The sequence below is a fragment of the Chiloscyllium punctatum genome, chromosome 5 (assembly GCF_047496795.1).
Source record: "Chiloscyllium punctatum isolate Juve2018m chromosome 5, sChiPun1.3, whole genome shotgun sequence".
Lineage (NCBI taxonomy): Eukaryota > Metazoa > Chordata > Chondrichthyes > Orectolobiformes > Hemiscylliidae > Chiloscyllium > Chiloscyllium punctatum.
In genome coordinates this window covers 33,784,132-33,802,334 of record NC_092743.1, presented here as the reverse complement: position 1 = coordinate 33,802,334, position 18,203 = coordinate 33,784,132, and the positions used below count along the sequence as shown (strand labels likewise).

The following is an 18,203-nucleotide window of genomic DNA, read 5'->3' as shown; positions in this document are numbered from 1 at the left end:
GTCAATCCCATGCCTCCATATTTTGTGCAGTTGCCTACCATGGGGAACCTTATCAAACGCCTTACGGAAATCCATATATGCCACTACTTTACTCTCATTCATCTGTTTGGTCACCTTCTCAAAGAACTCTAAGGTTTGTGAGGCACGACCTACCCTTCATGAAACCGTGTTGACTATCTCAACTTATTCCTATCGAGACGATTAGAAATCCTATCTCTTAGAATCTTTTCCAAAAGTTTACCCACAACCGAAAAAAGGCTCACTGATCTATAACTACCAGAGTTGTCTCTACTCCCCTTCTTGAACAAGGGAACAACATTTGCTATCCTCCAGTCTTCTGGTACTATTCCTGTAGACAATGATGACTTTAAGATCAAAGCCAAAGGCTCAGTATTCTCCTCTCTGGCTTCCCAGAGAATCCTAGGATAAATCCCATCTGACCCAGAGGACTTATCTATTTTCACACTTTTCAGAATTTCTAACACCTCATCCTTGTGAACCATAATCCCATCTAGTCTAGTAGCCTGTTTCTCAGTATTCTCCTCAAAAACATTGTGTGAATAGTGATGAAAAATATTCATTTAGCACTTCCCTATCTCCTCTGATTCCACTCACAATTTCACACTACTGTCCTTGATTGGCCCTAATCCTACTCTCATCGTTCTTTTATCCCTTATATATCTGTCGAAAGCTTGAGCGTTTCCCTGATGCTATCCGCCAACAACTTCTCATGTCCCTTCCTAGCTTGTCTTAGCTCTGGTCTTATCACGACCAATCTCTTTGTTTGTCTTGCCTCTTTCTGTGTCTGTGTATGTCTGTGTGTGTCTCTCTCTCTCTCTCTCTCTCTCTCTCTCTCTCTCTCTCTCTCTCTCTCTCTCTCTCTCTCTCTCTCTCTCTCTCTCTCTCTCTCTCTCTCTCTCTCTCTCTCTCTCTCTCTCCCTCTCCAACCCCCTACCCAGCATTCCCCCACCTTGTCTTCAGTAATGCCTCCATGTAATCTCTTCATTCCCCTCCGACTACCCCATCATCAGCATAAAAACTGCCTTTTCCCAGCTGTTTTCATTTCTGATGAAAAGTCAGTTTTGTTAAGTTTTTCTCTGTGCAGATGCTGCCAGAGCTGCGGAGTTTCTCCAGCACCTTGTTTTTGTTATGGGGCTAGAGTTGGTAAATGACATTCAGCTGTTTAATCAGCCATGAATGTGTCAAATGGTTGAGCAGAACCAATGGGCTATCTGTCCACTTTTTAAGCCTATATTCTGCCATACAAATACTGTGGCTATAAGTCTAGGATCTTTGCACTGTGTATCTCACCTCCTGTTTTCCCCAAAGCCCATCACCACCTACAATACATACATCTCCACTGGACAGTTGCTTTTGCACAGTTAATGCTCAAAAATCAGTTATTCACAGATTTTTTTAAAAAATCCAAATATGTAGCAAACAGATGCATAAGCTTGTTCTGTAGATTAGTAGAGGAAAGGACAGAAGCTGATGTCCATTATTGTGTATTTTCTCTTGTCTACTTATGGGGAATCAGCACTTTCCCCTGTAATCGAGCTTGAAAATTCAGTTGTGTGCAATTTAGGATCTCTTGTTTTGTTAGGCTTCATTAGCTTTGATGTCTGATTCCCTTGTATAAATGCTATATAATGGCAGAGGGATGCTTCAGAACCTTTTGTTAATGGATGCGGTGTCATTGCGTATGATGCTGGAGTCACCAGGGTATAACATAGGTTAATTGAAATAACAGTACAAGTTTTCTTTCTTATATTTTTAGACTGGAAAAAGTGTGGATACTTCAAACTATTAAATTGGCTGATAATTGGCTGAAGGAGCTGATATCAGTGACTTTTTTTTCTCTCTGTTAAACACCACAGTTCAGTCGACATGATGGACTATTAAAGTTGAGACCTAGCCACCTACCTTTAAACTAATTCTATGTAATTAATACAAATGCATCCCAAGCCAAATTAGCTTAGAATTTTGCTCCACCAGTGAGGCTAAGAATAAGGCTTTCCAAAATACTGGGCATATGAACTTGAAGCAAGAAGCGTGAAAAATATGAGCACAAATAGAAACTGTTTTCACCGGGAGCTTGCTTTTAATATTAACTTGATCAGTTTTACCTCTCTGCTGAAGGACCTATGAAGAAAAGTACAGTATCTGCCTAGAACTGCATTTTATCATCTGGTGTTCCAATCTGCATACAAGTTGACTTGCAAATGGACTCCAAAATGGAGCCCATTCACAACCTAGGGATTGTCTGTATCAGGAGAAGCAAGGGTTCCATGCTGATGCTTGGAGAACTCGACTAAAAACCTTTCTCCAGCACAAAAAATATCCAATTTTGTATCCACATTGCCATTGTCCTTTTTATATCATGACCTACAATTTTCCTCTCAAATCTGTTCTGGGGCACTGTATTAAATGCCTCCTGGAAATCCATGTATACAGTGTCCTAATGTTACTCTCATCCACACTTTGTATTACCTCTTTGAAAAAGTCAACAAATTAGTCAAGCATGATTTCTCCTTTAGAAATTCATACTGATTCTTGTCAATCAATCCACGTTTTTATGTGTGACTGCTGATCGTATGCTATACAATTGTTTCCAAACGTTTCTGCACCACAGACATTTAAACTAATTGGTCTTTCATTGCTGGAATTATCCTTGCAATCCTTTTTGAATATGGCCGTAATGTTGACAATTCTCTAGCCTTCTGGAGGCTATGGAAGTCTGAATGTTATGGCAAGTGCCTCCGTCATTTTAACCCTCACTTTCTTCAAAATCCTTGGATGCATCTCTTACGGTGCAGTGTCTTATTAATTTTATGTATCAACAACCTATCTAAGGCTTGTTCTTTACTAATTTTGATTCCTTCTATTGAGGGTTTCTTCCTGTGTCATCCTTGTCTTGGCAGCATCTTGCTCATTTGTGAAGACAGATGCAAAGTATTCATTTAATATCTCAGCCATGCTCCCTGTCTCTATCTGTAATTACACACTATAACCCTACAGAAGATTTTGCAATTTCTCTTTAGGTTAGCTGCTAATCTTTTCTCAGAGTTCCTGTTTGCTTTTCCAATTTGAATTCTCACCTCCCTGTCCCCTCAAACCTTCGGTATTCTTGTTGATTCTCAACTGTATTTTCTGCCTTACATCTGTTTTGAGTACCTTTTGTTTCTATAAAATTGGGGTCTATGTTTTTTTCATCATTCCATTTAAGACTAGGAATTGACCACAAAACAACCATTGCTGTGGATCTGGAGTGACATGTAGACCAGACTAGGTAAGGATGGCAGATTCCTTCCCCTAAAGAGCATTATTGAGCAAGATGGCTTTAACGTCAATAGATAACAGTTTCTTCATCACCTTTACTGATGTGTAATTCCAGATTTTATAAAGTAAATATAAATTCCACCAGCTGCCCATGTCCCCAGAGCATTAGTCAAAATTTCAGGATTGCTGGTCCAGAAACGTTACCGTTACTCCACCAGCCCTCCATGTTCGAGCACAGAACTGTCAACGATACAGCACAGAAAGAGGCCTATCAGTCCAACATGTTATCTTGGTTCTCTGAAGGAGCAGGTTACTCAATGTTACTTCCTAGCCTTCTGCGGTGGCATTGCATGTTCTTCCTTTTCAGCTAATAATTCAGTTCTCTCATTATGCCTCAATTGAACTGACCCCCTCCATACTTATGGGCATTACATTCCAGATCTGAACCCTTTTAAAAATTCATTTGAGACATGTGGGCCAAGCTGGCTGAGGCAGCGTTTGAGAAGGCGCTGGTGAGCTGCCTCCTTTTAACTGTTGAAATCCATTTTGTGTATGTGGACCTACTTTGCTATGAGGAAAGGAGGCAAAAGTGAGGACTGCAGATGCTGGAAATCAGTCTAGATTAGAGTGGTGCTGGAAAAGCACAGCAGGTCAGGCAGCATCCGAGGAGCAGGAGAATCGACGTTTTGGGCAAAAGTCCTTCATCAGGAAGGTTTACAGCACCTTGTAAACCCGTGACCTCTACTTCCTAGAAGGACGAGGGCAGCAATGAATGTGAACATGTGACTTGTCTTAACAAGGCCATAATTAATTAATTCCATAATTCACCCAAGTGACAATTTATTTTATGTAATTCACTGTTTCTAGGAGCTTCTTAATTACTGAGGTTAAACTACCTGTAGCTGCTGGGCCCATTTTACACACATTTTTGAATGAGGGTATAACTTTTGCTTTTCTTCAGTTCTCTGTCACCACCCTTAGTCTAAGGAAAGCTAGAAAATTATGGTGAGTGCATTCAATCCCCCTTTAAGTGTCTGAATTACCAACTCTTTCACCATAACCTATGCAGCATCTTTCTTGGTGAAGATAAATGCAAATAAATATGTGCAGAAGAGTTTGAATTCTCTTTCTTGCTTGCCACTCTTCTTCATTCTTACTCTGTTTTTGCTTCTCTCATTTGTTTTTTCGAGTCCACACCAAACCTTCTGAGTTGAATCTGGTTCTCAATTGTATTGTCCACTGGACATCTGGTATAAGAGCACTTCCATCTTCATCTGAATTTTATCTTGCAGAGAACTTTGGATTTATTTGCCCAAGCTATTTCCTCTTGAAAGACAGCTTAATGTTCAGTAACAACTTTACCTCCAACCTTTGCTTCCAGTGTATCAAGCCAGATCAATTCATTCATCTTTGACTCAAAAACAAATCTCAGTTAGTTATTCTTGCTGTCAGTGACTCCTTTTTTTTTCCCCAATAGGCAAACTAAACTTTACACTACAATGTTCACTGTCCCCTGATATTCCCCTAATAACACTTTATTCACTTGGCTGACATAATTACCAGGTCGTATTTATAATCGTTGGTGTTTTTTGTAAATTTGGAATAAATATTATGCAGGCATCTTCCATTTAAGACAGTTTCTGATAGTGCACTTTCAAACTTAAATGGGGCTTGAATATCTGGACTTCAGTGCACCTACCTATAGCACACTGAGTCTTTTTAGAAACAAACTACTCACCAGCTCTTTCCCAAACTCTACTATGTGCTACTTCTCTTACTCATCACCTCTATCCTCAACCTTCTGCTTGCCAATCTCTCTAGTGACACTTCTACTCACGACTCTTCCAATTGCCACAAACTCATCCCCCAATCCTCACTCACCTATCTCTCCCCTTGCTAGTCACTTCTATCCTGATGATCTTACATACCACCTGTCCTTCAGGACCTTTCTGTTTCACTGTCTTTCTCCACTTGACCCTCCCACTCATCATCTGTCCTGAAACATTTCCATTTAACACTTCTTTCTTTTGCCTCCTTTCACCCAGGGCTTTCACTCACTATCTTTCCTGTTTCACTGCCTCTCCTGCTTTGCCTCTTCACTCTCTGAACATCCCGCTAGCCAGCGCCTCTCCCTAATCCGTGACACTCACTAGCTCTTCTTAAATGGTCCCACTCTCCAGCTTAACACCCCTTCCCCAAACACTACAATTGCCAACTCCCCCTAATGTGTCCCCCTCCCTTGCTTTGTTTTCTTATACACCCCTTTTTCCTCTAACTGACCCTCCTCTGGGTCACAGTGAGGGTTTAGGACAGGGAAGCAGCAAGTTAGATGGCTAGGACAATTGGGAGTGAGGCAGCAAGCGGGAGCGACAATAAGTCGAGAGAAGCAGCAAATAGGAGGATTGGTGACTGTGCAAGGTGCCAGGTCAGGAGAAGGAAAACAAGAGGAATCTGGGTGTGATGCTGCTAACTGGAGGGAGCAGCAAAAGAAAGGGCAAGCATGAGTGTACCGAATCAGGGAACGTGACAAGTTGGAGCTGGGAAGCAATGGAGATGAGATGACTTACCCAAAATAATGAGATATTAAGATTTGGTAAAAAGGTGTTTGGGCTAGTTATGTTCAAGGTTAAAATTAAAGGTCAGGAATGTAACCCACCTTTATTATATGCTTTCTCGTAAACTAAGGTGATATTTGATTTAATACACCATTCTTTAGGAGCAGAACCTGAGTGTTACACAAGTGATAGCTGTACTGATTTGTATGCAACTTTTATAGAAATGCAGGAATTGTGGATGTGGGCTCCTTTACTTTTTATACACCTTGAAATTGGACCTTGATAAGTTGTATATCAAAGCAAGGGGGTAGATTGCCTGTAGCAGATTGCAAGAGCAGTATGATCCCAGAACATGTCTAAGACAGCGTTACCAATAAGCACTTAAATCTGTAAAAGCTGTACCTATATTCTGCAACATTGAATTGATTGATAGTGTAGCACAGACTATCTGCATTCCAACAAACAGGCAAGTACAAGCAATTGTTCGTCAGTGGATAATGCATCTATGTAGATGTTCAATAAAAAAAACTGGAACTTTCAGATCCCAGGGGACAGCATTCACTTAAGGCGAACTGCGAAACAGTTGATATTGCAAGCAGATACTTTGACCAACTTGAATTTGGACTCGTTGATTGTTTGCAGATTAATGTTTCTCCTTCATGCTGTTTTCATTGATAAGCAATTGGAATGTCTCGCTCATAAATATTCAGAATGTTGTTTTCTGTTTGCATTATAGATGCCAGTTTGCTCTTATTACCTCCGAGGGATCTGCAGTAATAATAACTGCCCTTACAGCCACGTGTATGTGTCGAGGAAGGCTGAAGTTTGCCGAGATTTCCTAAAAGGATACTGCCCATTGGGAGCAAAGGTATATTAGGAGGGAATGTTTACTATCAGTACTCTTTTTGTTATTAATACGTTTGCTTTGTGTCTTTTAAAGGAGAATATGTTTCTAAATTTACTGTTACTATTCTTGGGTCTATTTTGCATGAGTGATAAATTTAGTGTTCATTAGATTGAGGGGCGTTAATGTTGCCAGCACTGTCTTATTTTAGGCGCATCAAACCTCACACATAGCAATATTAGATACTAATTGAAGCTCCCTAGCTTTATGCATCAGGCTGAAACTTATTTGGAACAGAATTTTTTATACTAACAGACTCAAAGGGAACTTCACTCAGTCTCTATTCGATTCAGATCTAGATACTAAAGACGAAAGGACATTGAGCTTAATCCATCGTGCTGTTCATCTTCCTCTGTTCTTCAGTTATTTAACCTTCATTCCTGTTGAAATGACTGGTACAGACTGGTGATTTAATACCCTGTGGAACACAATAACTTGTATTCCGTGGAGAATGGAACTAAAGTGATAATAAATACTTTGATTATGATGTAGGGTTAACATTGTAGAACTGCTGTCGAAATATCTTACCTAGAAGATAGTGGAAATTCACAAGAGTGTAAATTGTGGAAGATTTTGTTGCTGATAAATAATCTGTTGTGCTTTTGGTGTTATGGAAGTAAGTTAACACTCTCCTCTGCTTATGACCTGCCCACCTCCACCCCCATCTAACCCACCCAGCTTTAAATTTCCCTAATAAATGCAAATGTATGGGAGGGACACTTATGAGGAGAATGCAGCTCAGTCTTGTATGATCATGTGCTGGTATCCCAACTTATGTTTCTTTTTCTGAATGAGGAGTGCAGGAGGGCATGCCAAGAGCAGCACCAGACGTACTAAAATATGAGATGTCAGCCTGGTGCGTCTACAACAGAGGATACTTATGTGCCAAGCAGCATAAGCAACAAGTTATAGACAGGGTTAAATAATTCCATGTGGTTCTTAAAGAGGCTTATACAGGTCTGATACCATTTTCTGTGGATATGGGTATGTGTATCTAGTGCCCAGGGAGCAATTCCTGAGATATTGTTGCTAGTATCCAACATGGACATCCTTTGGAGTAAGCAGTCACTATGTCAAGAATTCTCAGAGGTTTGTTTGCTTGGCAGGTTTGGTAAGATAAGCTGAATCTTCATGAGATGTACAGTTAATAAGGCTGTGAATAAGCAATGATTCCTGTTAATAGGTATCTCTGCTACCTCAAGAATCTCACTTCAGCGTCTGATAGATGCATAAAAGATGCAGCGAAGTTGCTCCTGATGTCGAGGTTGACCTTGTTAGACTTCTTGGTCGAAAGGTGTGACGCTGGAAAAGCACAGCAGGTCTGGCAGCGTCTGCGGACCTGCTGTGCTTTTCCAGCATCACATTCTTCGACTCTGACTCTCCAGCATCTGCAGCCCTCACTTTCTCCTTGTTAGACTTCTTGTATGATTCCGCCACACTTCTTACCATAGCCCACTTTGATCAGACCCTTATAAGATTCTGCCCTTTTTAATGAGGAAATTTATACTCCTGAAATAAGTTTTTCTCTCTCCAACCCAAAGCTAAACAGTTAAAGCTGCATTCTAATTTTTGCAACTAGTAAGTTACTTGTAGATCTTTATAATGTTTATAATCCTTATAATCAGCAGCTGTGACATTGCATCCTGCACTCTGTTCTGTTACTCTCTGATGCACTTGTACAGTACAATCTGTCTACAAAGACAACTTTCACTCAGTACACGTGACTGTAGTAAATCAAATCGAAATAAATAATGTTCACATTTTTTCATTCCTATCTCCTTTTTGTTCCCTCTTAATCAAATTTGTTTGCCTTTATATTTCTCTTCAGTATTTTGTTTGAATTTAATTCACATTTTTCCTTCTTTAAACTCCTTCTCTTTGTCTATCTGTCTGTCGATTGTCTGTCTGTTGATTGGTTGAAAAGATTGTAAGACCTGTATTCACATTCTGGGCCAATGTGTTTGAGGGCCATAGCAGAGACTCTGTTGATGCCTCATCTCTTGAAACTTTTTTTTTTCTAAAGGTTTGTGCATGCCTAGTAATCTTTTGCATCCTGCTTTAAGCCGTGATTCATTGGCAGGTTCATCTTTGGATGTAAAGTGCTTTGTAACATCCTGAGATTATGAAACAAAAAACAGAAGTACAAGTTTTTCTTTCCTCAACATTGAAATAGTTAGAGAGGGCCAAGTTGCTTCTGACGAATGTTGACTTTGCTGCTCCTCGGATGCTGTCTGACCTGCTGTGCCCTTTCAGCTTCACATCTATTGCCTTCGGACTTCCAGCATCTGCAATCTTTGCTGTATTCTGCTTATTTTGAAACCTGCATTTAAAGGTTCTGGAGCGATTGTCTTGATATATTACCATCATGTGCTTTGGAATACAAATGCTGACTACTATTTTTGTAATTGTGCAGTTAATAGGAGGTGATGAAAATATAATAATTTGATAGGCACCCCCATCCCTAGAGACTTGAAACTAGTCTATAAATATAATTCCAGAAGTGCTGATAATTCATAAAATTTTCCAAAGGAGCTAAAATGCCACTTTAGGCCTGCAGTGGGTTAAATAATATTCTCTAAATAATGCCAAAAGTGCTGACTACCTCCCATTACAAGCATGGTGTTAAATTGCCGTAAGACACCCTAGAATTTATCAACATTCTCTGTGTCAAGTGAAAGGTATTAATTGTACGCCATTTTTAATTGTACACCATTTTTACTCCCAATATTCATAGAAGAGATATCAGAGGACAGAAGAATAGCCAATGTTATTCCTTTGTTAAAGAAGGGCAACAGAACGAATCCAGAAAATTACAGGCCAGTGAGCTGAATGTCAGTGGTGAGGAAATTATGAGAGAAGATTCTTATGTATAGGATTTACCCACGTTTGGAAAAATATAGACTTACTAGCAATAGGCAGCATGGCTTTGTGGGAAAGTTATCACTGTTGTGAAAGCAGCAGGTGTATGGAATACGCTGGTGTAGTAGCGATAGTGAGACTATTCACTTTGTTCCTAATTTTCTTAATGTTGTGTAAGTTGAGAGCTAAGTAGAATGTTCAAATCATGAATAGTTTTGAAACTATATGTTTTTAGAAACCAGATGACATATTTAAGGTGATGAACAAATTAATCAGACGCAACATGTCAAAACATTACTAGAACTAATTTAAAGTACTACTGAGGATGGGCAAGATCGAGGAGTAGTGAGAAATCAAAAGAGGGATCAGTGACAGTGCAGAAGTCATCTTTAGGCAAAAGAAAAGAATGAAAAAGAATACTAGGTCACTGACCAAATATGCAACTTGATTGATGCAAGAAAACTGACAAAGCAAGAGGGACCTGAGAAAGAGCATTTTGCAGAGATGAGAAGACAATAAGAGCAATAGGAAATTGGATAAAACCATGAAGAAGAGTTGAAATAAAGGCTAGTGAGGATGAATAGTGTTGGAAGGTAGGCTGGCATGAACGATTGCAAAGCGGTGTATGTGATTTGCAAGGTGATGTACACGATTTGCAAGGTGACATACATGATGCAAGATCCTGCAAGCAAATGTATGGAAACTGACTGGTGCAAGAACCAGCATCACTGTACTAATCAAGGGCAAGGATACAGGATACTGTTGACAGAAAAGGTGCAAGAGGCAAATTGGAGGAACACTTTGTGGGATTGTGTATAATGACCGAAAATCGGTGAGTAGCAAAAATAGCCTCTTTTATTGAGCAATCGCAGTACATGTTTGAGGTGAAATAGAATCCCGAAATATAGTTCTTACAAGAGCCCCTTTATACACAGTTCTTACATATATTAAAATTCCGTTACAATGTTGTTATATTATTTTATCTCTAGTACACAAGTTTGAAGGATATCTGTCTTGGGAGACAGGAGATAGGTTAAAATGTACTAAATGCTGACTGCTGCTTCTGATGGAGCTAAGTGTGTCTGTAAGGTCTGGCTGCATAATTAAGAGGTGTTAGTCCTTTTGTATTTTAAGTTAGTAAATGTTAGTAAAGGTACCAGGCCTATATGCTCTAAATAAGTTAGAAATTGTACCTGTACTTAGTACAAGATATTCTGCAGCTGGGTTGTGAGATTTGTTTACTATTTTACAGTATGAGTTTCATTCATTTATGCAATTTCATGGAAGTGCTGCTTTGTCTGTTAGTTTCTTGAAGGGATAATGGCCCAGTTAAAAGGTATTTAACAGGTACACACTAATTGGAGAATGTATTCAGGTCCAGGAGATGGTTGGTTAGAGCTGATTAATATTGTAAGAGAGATTTGATGGTGATGGTATTGTTCTGTCTGCTATACTTATTCAGAGGGACACACTGCTGCTAGCAAGGGCTGATCAGGGGTGAAAAAGCAGTATTGGGTTTGAAAGGGTTGTTTTTAACTTTGGAGAGTAAAATATATGACAGAACCATGGTTTATGAATAAATGAAACAGTGTTATAATAAATAACGGATTAGTAAAGGATTACAAGTGAATGAATAGGAACCCGGTACTGACGAATGGAGCAAGCTGACAAGTAAGTTAATAAAGATATCATATAACACAATATCTCTCAACTTTCAGAAGAGCTTTACACAACCCAACTCCTGTCCAATATTTAGGTGAAATGAACAGTGACTGTAACAAAGTAGAATTTAGCATACAGTTTGAGAGGGGGAATTGGAGTTGGAAACAACTGTGCTAAGCTTAATTAAGGGTAATTGCCAAAGATGGAGGCCCAAGCTGGTTGGAATGTAAACGGGAAGGAGTTTAGCAGCAAGGATGATTCCGGAATAATGACAGATGTTGAAGAAAATAGTTAATGGTTCACAGCAAAAACATATTCCAGTGAGAAAGAAGAGTTCGAAGGAAGGGATAAGCCAATCGTGGCTAATCAGGGCAATTAAAGATAACATCAAATTGAAAGAAAAACATACACGCAGTGAATACCAATGGTAAGCCAGAGGATTTTTTTTAAGAAAATCAAACTAAGAGGGAGTAATAATAAAGAGGAAGAAAATAAACTTTGATGTTAAGCTTGCAAGTAATAACAAAACATACAGCAAGAGCTTCATTAAATGTATAAAAAGGAAGAGGGTAGGCCCTTTTGGAGAATGAGACTGGGGAAGTAATAGTAGCCACTAGGAAATGACAGAAGAATTGAATAAATAATTTGCATCAGTTTTCACAATATTTATGGGCGGCACGCTGGCTCAGTACAGCCTCACAGCACCAGGATCCCAGGTTTGATTCCAGCCTCGGGTGACTGTCTGTGTGGAGTTTGCACGTTCTCCCTGTGCCTGCGTGGGTTTCCTCTGGGTGCTTCAGTTTCCTCCCACAGTTCAAAGATGTGCAGGTCAGGTGAATTGGCCATGCTAATTGTCCATGGTGTTAGATGTATCATTCAAAGGGAAATGGGTCTGGGTGGGTTACCCTTCGGAGGGTCAGTGTGGACTGGTTGGGCCAAAGGGCCTGTTTCCACACTGTAGAGAATCTAATCAGATGACACTAATAGCATTCCAGAGTTATTAAATAAATCAAGGAGCAGAAGGAAAAGAAGAAATATAAGTAAAGTCACTATAGTCCAGCTGGAACACAGAGCTGCTCCCTGATTAGAGAGAGAGAGAGAGACATGATTGATGGTTGTTGAACCAGAGGGTCACCATTCCTCATGCAAGGGAGAAGGTTGCGAAAGAGAATCCTTCATGGTAACCTCAGTTGGTCTGGGGATGAAATCCACACTGTTTGCATCACTCTGAATCACAAACCAGCCATGCAACCAACTTAGATAACCTCCACCAGGAGATGAATTAAGTACAATAACTGTCATGAGAAAAAAAATACTAGGGAAACTAATGGGACTAAAACTTGAAGTCCCCTGGACCTAATAGAATGCATCCTAGGATATTAAAGAAGTAACTACAGAGATAGTGGATGTAAAGGTAGTAATCATCCAGGAATTCTTAGCCTCTAGAAAAGTCCCATGGGATTACAAAACTGTCAAGGTAAAATGTTATATTTAATAAAGTAAGGAGACAAAACCATGCGTGTATAGACCAGTTGGCTTCATGTCTGTTATTGGGAAAATGATATCATGTATTTATAAAAGATGTAACAGTAAAACATTTACAAATACATAATATGATAAATCAGTATCAGCATGGCTTCATTGAAAGGGAAATTGTGCCTTAAAAGGTTATCAGAATTGTTTGAGAAGGTAGCAAGCAGGATAGACAAATGGAAAGCTGTAGATATATATATATATTTGTATTTTCAGAAGGCATTTGAAAACATACCATACATTAGCTCATGTCTTATTAAGTAGCCTAATGGACAGAGAATTGGCTCAGTAATACAAGACTCAGTTGGGATAAAAGAACACTTGCAGGAAGGCAATCATAACTAGCTGTCATTCACAGGAATTTGTGATGGGCCACAATTATTTGTAATATATATTAATGAATTGGAGGAGGAAAGTGAATGTACTATAGCCAAGTTTGTGGATGACACAAAAAATGGAAGACAAGTGATGCAGGCGACTCCAGGAGTCTGCAGAGGGCTACAGACATTTAAATGAGTGGTCAAAATCTTGGCAGATGGAATATAGTGTTGGAAAATATGTGGGTACTTTGCAAGAGGAACAGAAATGAATATTACGTAAAACGAAAGACTGCAGAAAGCTACAGAAGAGGAATTTTGAGAGTCTGTGTCCATAAAAACTGGCATTCAAATCCAGAGGGTGATAGCAAATGCAAATAGAATGTTGGCCTATATTTCAAAGAGGGTGGAATCTAAATGCAGGGAGGTTTTGATATACCTATACGAAGCACAAGTCCAATAGAATTGGAATACTGTGAGCCGTTTGGGTGACTTATCTAAGGAGAAATAGTCTGGCATTGGAGAAAAGCTTCATTTGGCTGGTATCAGGTATGAAGGGATTGCTTTATGAGGAGAGGTTAAGTAGATTGGGCCCATACCTTATTGGAATATAGAAAAATGAGAGGCAACTTAAGTATACAATATCCTTAGTAGATTTGACAGGGTGGATGCGTAAAGCTTCTGAAGACCCAATGGCATAGTTTCAGAATAAGGGGTCATACATTAAGACATCGAGGCTTCTGAGGGTTGTGAGTCTATGGAATTCCTTAACAGAGAAAAGTTTTAGGTTGGGTCATAAGTATACTCAAGGCTGAGTCAGACAGATATTTAATAAGCAAGAGGATGAATGAATGAATTATGATTTGTTGTCTCTTGTACTCTATAATGAGTAACACAGTAAAATACAGCTTATAGAGAAAAGGCAGGAAAGTGGAGTTGAACATTATCACGCCAGCTATGATCTCCGTGAATGGGAGAGCTGCCTCAATGGACTGGAATGCCTGTTTCTGCTCTTATCTCTTATGGACTGCACTGCAACTTAGCAGTTTGACATCAATCTGAAAGAAGTTGCCAAATCAGAGGTTTAAAGAACCCTAATCAGATTGACAAACTATAATGCATTCAGATATTCAATTAGATACCAGCAGAGGTATTGAAATGCAGCAAGAACAACATTGTAACAAAGCTTTCACACCTTACTTTCAATTCATTATAGGCATCGCTGTTAGGGTAATATTTATTGACCATCCCTAATTGCCCTTGGGAAGTTGATGGTGAGCTGCTTTCTTGAACTGCTGTAGTTCACTTGGTGTAAGTCTATGTGCAATGCTGTTCGGTAGGGAATTCTAATTCAATGTAATGAGTGGTTTGGAGAGGAAGTTAGAGGTTTCTTTGCACATGCGACCCTTGTCCTTCCAAGCAAGATTGATTGTGGGTTTGCAAGGTACTGTCTAAGGAATTTCTGCAGTGCATCTTTTAATAGTCTACACTGCTGCTACTGAGCATCAGTCGAGGAGGGCGTAAATGTTTGTGGATTGGTGCCAATCAAGCAGGCTGCTGTGTTCTAGATGGTGTCAAGCTTCTTGAGTGTTGGAGCTGCTGTAATTCTGGCAATTGGTAAGTATTCCATCAGACTACAAAACAACCTCAGTTATCCGAACGAGATGGGCGGGGAGTATATTGTTTGAATAACTCATTTTTCGGATAACTGATCTGATTGTAAACAAAGGAAGCCATAATTTCATTAAAAAGCACATTTACAGAGTTATTATTTCATTCAGTCAATAAAATGTGTGAAAACACTGGATATTGCTTAAAAATTCATGATATTTTACAAATAAAATCACATTTTGGGAAGAGTTTGACTGAGGTCTGTGAAATTTTCCACTGACATTTTCCTTGGTTTTATCCCGATCCTCAACAGCAGCTGACATCTTTCTGTTTGGTGTTATCCCGCCGCCCAGACTAACCAAGTGTTATCACTCCCTCCTCAGCGACCACCAAGCCCTTAGAGAGAGAGAGAGAGAGAGAGAGAGAGAGAGAGGGGTGCAAAATACAAGGGGAACATGAGAGAGGGAAAATGTTTTCGCTGACTTCAGTTTCTATCCTCTTATCAATTTTTTTTCAGGGGGTAATGTTTTTCTCATGTTTATTTTCACATATGCTGACTCACTATGATTTGCTCTCCCCCATCACAAAAAAAAACATGAAATTATCTTGTCAGCTGAAAGATATTGAACTACTTTTTGTTTGGAGAAAAGATTCAATAACAGGAGGAAAAAGCAACAGAAATGAAAAGTGCGAGTGCATTTTTTGACTTAACTCTCTGAAGAATGAGCTGAGGAAAAAATATTGGTGGGTTTGTAAAATGGAGCGAGTCAGTGTTGAGAGGGAATCTTGCTGTTAGAGTGCCTAGCTCAGGCTTGTACATATGTTGGTCTTGTGTGTTCACAGTCACCTTTGTCCTTGGGGAGAATATGTATTGGAGAGCCTTTTTATAAGAAGTATAAGACTTAATTCTAACGTCACATCTAGAGTATATATTTGAAGTTAATTATTTATTAATGCACACTAGCCTCTACATTCCTGTTCAAATTTACAAAATGATTCATTAAATGAATGAGGAATAGAATTTTTCTACTTCAATTGATATGCATGTACCTTAAAATCTTTTTCGGATAATCTGAAATTCGGATAATTGATGCTCAGATAACTGAGGTTGTTCTGTATTGACTTGCTTCTTGTAGAAGATGGGCAGGCTTTAGGAAGTCATGAAGTGAGTTGTTTGCTACAGGAGTTCTAGCTTCTGATCTGTTTTTACAGCCAGAATATTTATGTGGTGAGTCCAGTTGATTTTCTGGTCAATGCTAACCCCTAGGATGTTGATAATGAGGGAATTCAATAATGATAATGCCACTGAATGTCAAGCAATGAGGTTAATTTATCTCCTGCTGGAGATGGTCATTGGCTGACATGTGTCGTGCAAATGCTACTTGTCACTTATCAGCCTAACTTAGATATTATCCCAGTCTTGCTGTATTCAGACTTGGACTACTTCACTTTGTTCAAGACATCTGGATTATGAAAGACATCTCAGATGTTTGGAGGTGTGGGCTAAATGGCAATTTATCAAACAAAGGTAGCTTCAGTGAATGTAACAACGAGAAGAATATAAAATTCCTGTCAGCAATAAGGAAGGTCTTCAGTAAATTACTTCTTAACAGATTGAAAGCTGAAGTATGCTGAACCACTCATGAAGAACAGACTTCCAGGGTGGCAGAACATGCTGCAAGCAGATTTTTACACTCATGAACATAATAGAACTGAGCACACAGTATAACAAGCCACTTATTATCAACTTCATTCAGTTGAGGAGGTTTTCAATAACATCCAATGAGTGTCACTCTGGGATAATACGAGTCAGTATGGCATCCTGAAGCACAAATTAACATCTTCAAACTTCTACTCCACAACTCTAGCTGCTACATCAAAGCCAGCATGTGCACCAATATCATCTTCCATCACATCATTGGAGCTACAGATTCTCTTCATACCATTTCCTTGTGGGTATTGATTTCATGAAGGGTCATGGCAGGTCATACTTTAGTGTTCTGTGGCAAAAGTGAGTATTGCAGATGCTAGAGGTTAGAGTTGAGAGTGTGATGCTGGAAAAGCACAACAGGTCATGCAGCATCTGAGGAGCAGGAAAATCGATGTTTCGGGCAGAAGTCCATCATCAGGAATGAGGCCAAGTGTTCTGTGACAGCACCAACATTTTCAGTTCAGGATTTAGCAGACAACATTTCAATGCTGACAAGAATCAGTGATTACAAGCAATGCCCATAAGGGTTGGGAGTTGCAGCACCAAGGTTGCTCTATGCATCACCTGCGAGAAGACTAAGGTATTGACGACTGACAGCAGCAAAGCCCTCCCATCAAAATTAGTTAACCAAATATTGAGGACATGAACCACTTACCCTTTCTAGGAAGCAACATCTCCGTGGAGAGTGATGTAGAGATCAGTGACCACTCTAGTATTGGTTTTCAAGGGTTGCCAAATACTGAGGGCATCAACATTGCCTGGAAGCTGCACCTCTACAAATCCATATTACTGACAAGCGCAATTTGTGCAAGAGAGATGTGGAAGAGAACAGCAAAGGTATCACAGAAGTTGGAGGCCTTCCACAGTGCTGCCAACCTAAAATCCTTGACTTCACATGGAAAGACATCATCACCAATAAAATGGTGCTGCAGAGGACTACTCAGCAGTTCCTGTGGGACATTGTGATGGAGGTATGATTGAAGTGGCAGGATGCACATATTGCTTTCCAGACGTACACCCTGCCAGTGTGATAGTATGGACACCAGCAAATTGCAAATGAAGACTGGACCAGTTAAAGAAATGTGGCAAGGTATATTTCAGAAGGACCTTCAAGGATGGTACAGCACCTGGGTTGGAGTGAAAGAGATTGCGATGGAAGAGGTCTAGTGGATGCTGTTGTTCTACAGGGGATCTGAAGAGCTAAGTTTGTCTTAAGCTCAGCTGAGTTAAGTCTCAATATCCACACCCTTCACCATGGAGTACAGTGGCAGCAGTCTGCACCAGCTGGAAGGTGCAGTGTAGCAACTCACCAAGCCTCCTTTGGTAGCACCTACCAAACCCACAACCTGTACTAGCTAGAAGCACAAAAGGGTAGAACATCACGCTGAAGTTTCCATCACTTCCTTCTCAGGGTTATTTATGGATTGGCTTATCCAACATACTGTGAAATATTTTTTAAAATGGTCTAAATATTGTGGTTTGCAATGCATTGCCCAGAGATGGTGGTTGAATCACTTTACAACCTTCAGGGCATGGCAGTGGAGAATTATTTGAATAGCTATAACAAAGATATGTTGGTCAGAATCAGTCCTTTTTATCCAGAATCATTCTATGATCACCTCCATTAGCTCAATGTCCATTTTTTTGTTCTGCCTTTATTAAGTTCTTTGAGATATCATTTGTGTATTAAAGGCACAGTGTAATTGCAAGCTTTTGTTGTGGATAAATATTCCACCATAGCAAATTGTGAAATTAAGTTCAACAAAGCTAGT

General features: G+C 39.6%; 1 protein-coding gene across 1 annotated transcript in view; it reads left to right on the top strand.

Annotated features, from left to right (window-relative positions):
- zc3h3 (zinc finger CCCH-type containing 3) overlaps window positions 1-18,203 on the top strand; it is a 278,128-nt gene that overhangs the window by 199,484 nt on the left and 60,441 nt on the right. The window contains exon 9 of the mRNA XM_072570014.1: window positions 6,571-6,702. Coding sequence (XP_072426115.1) covers window positions 6,571-6,702 — 132 coding nt within the window. The remainder of the gene's footprint in view (window positions 1-6,570; window positions 6,703-18,203) is intronic.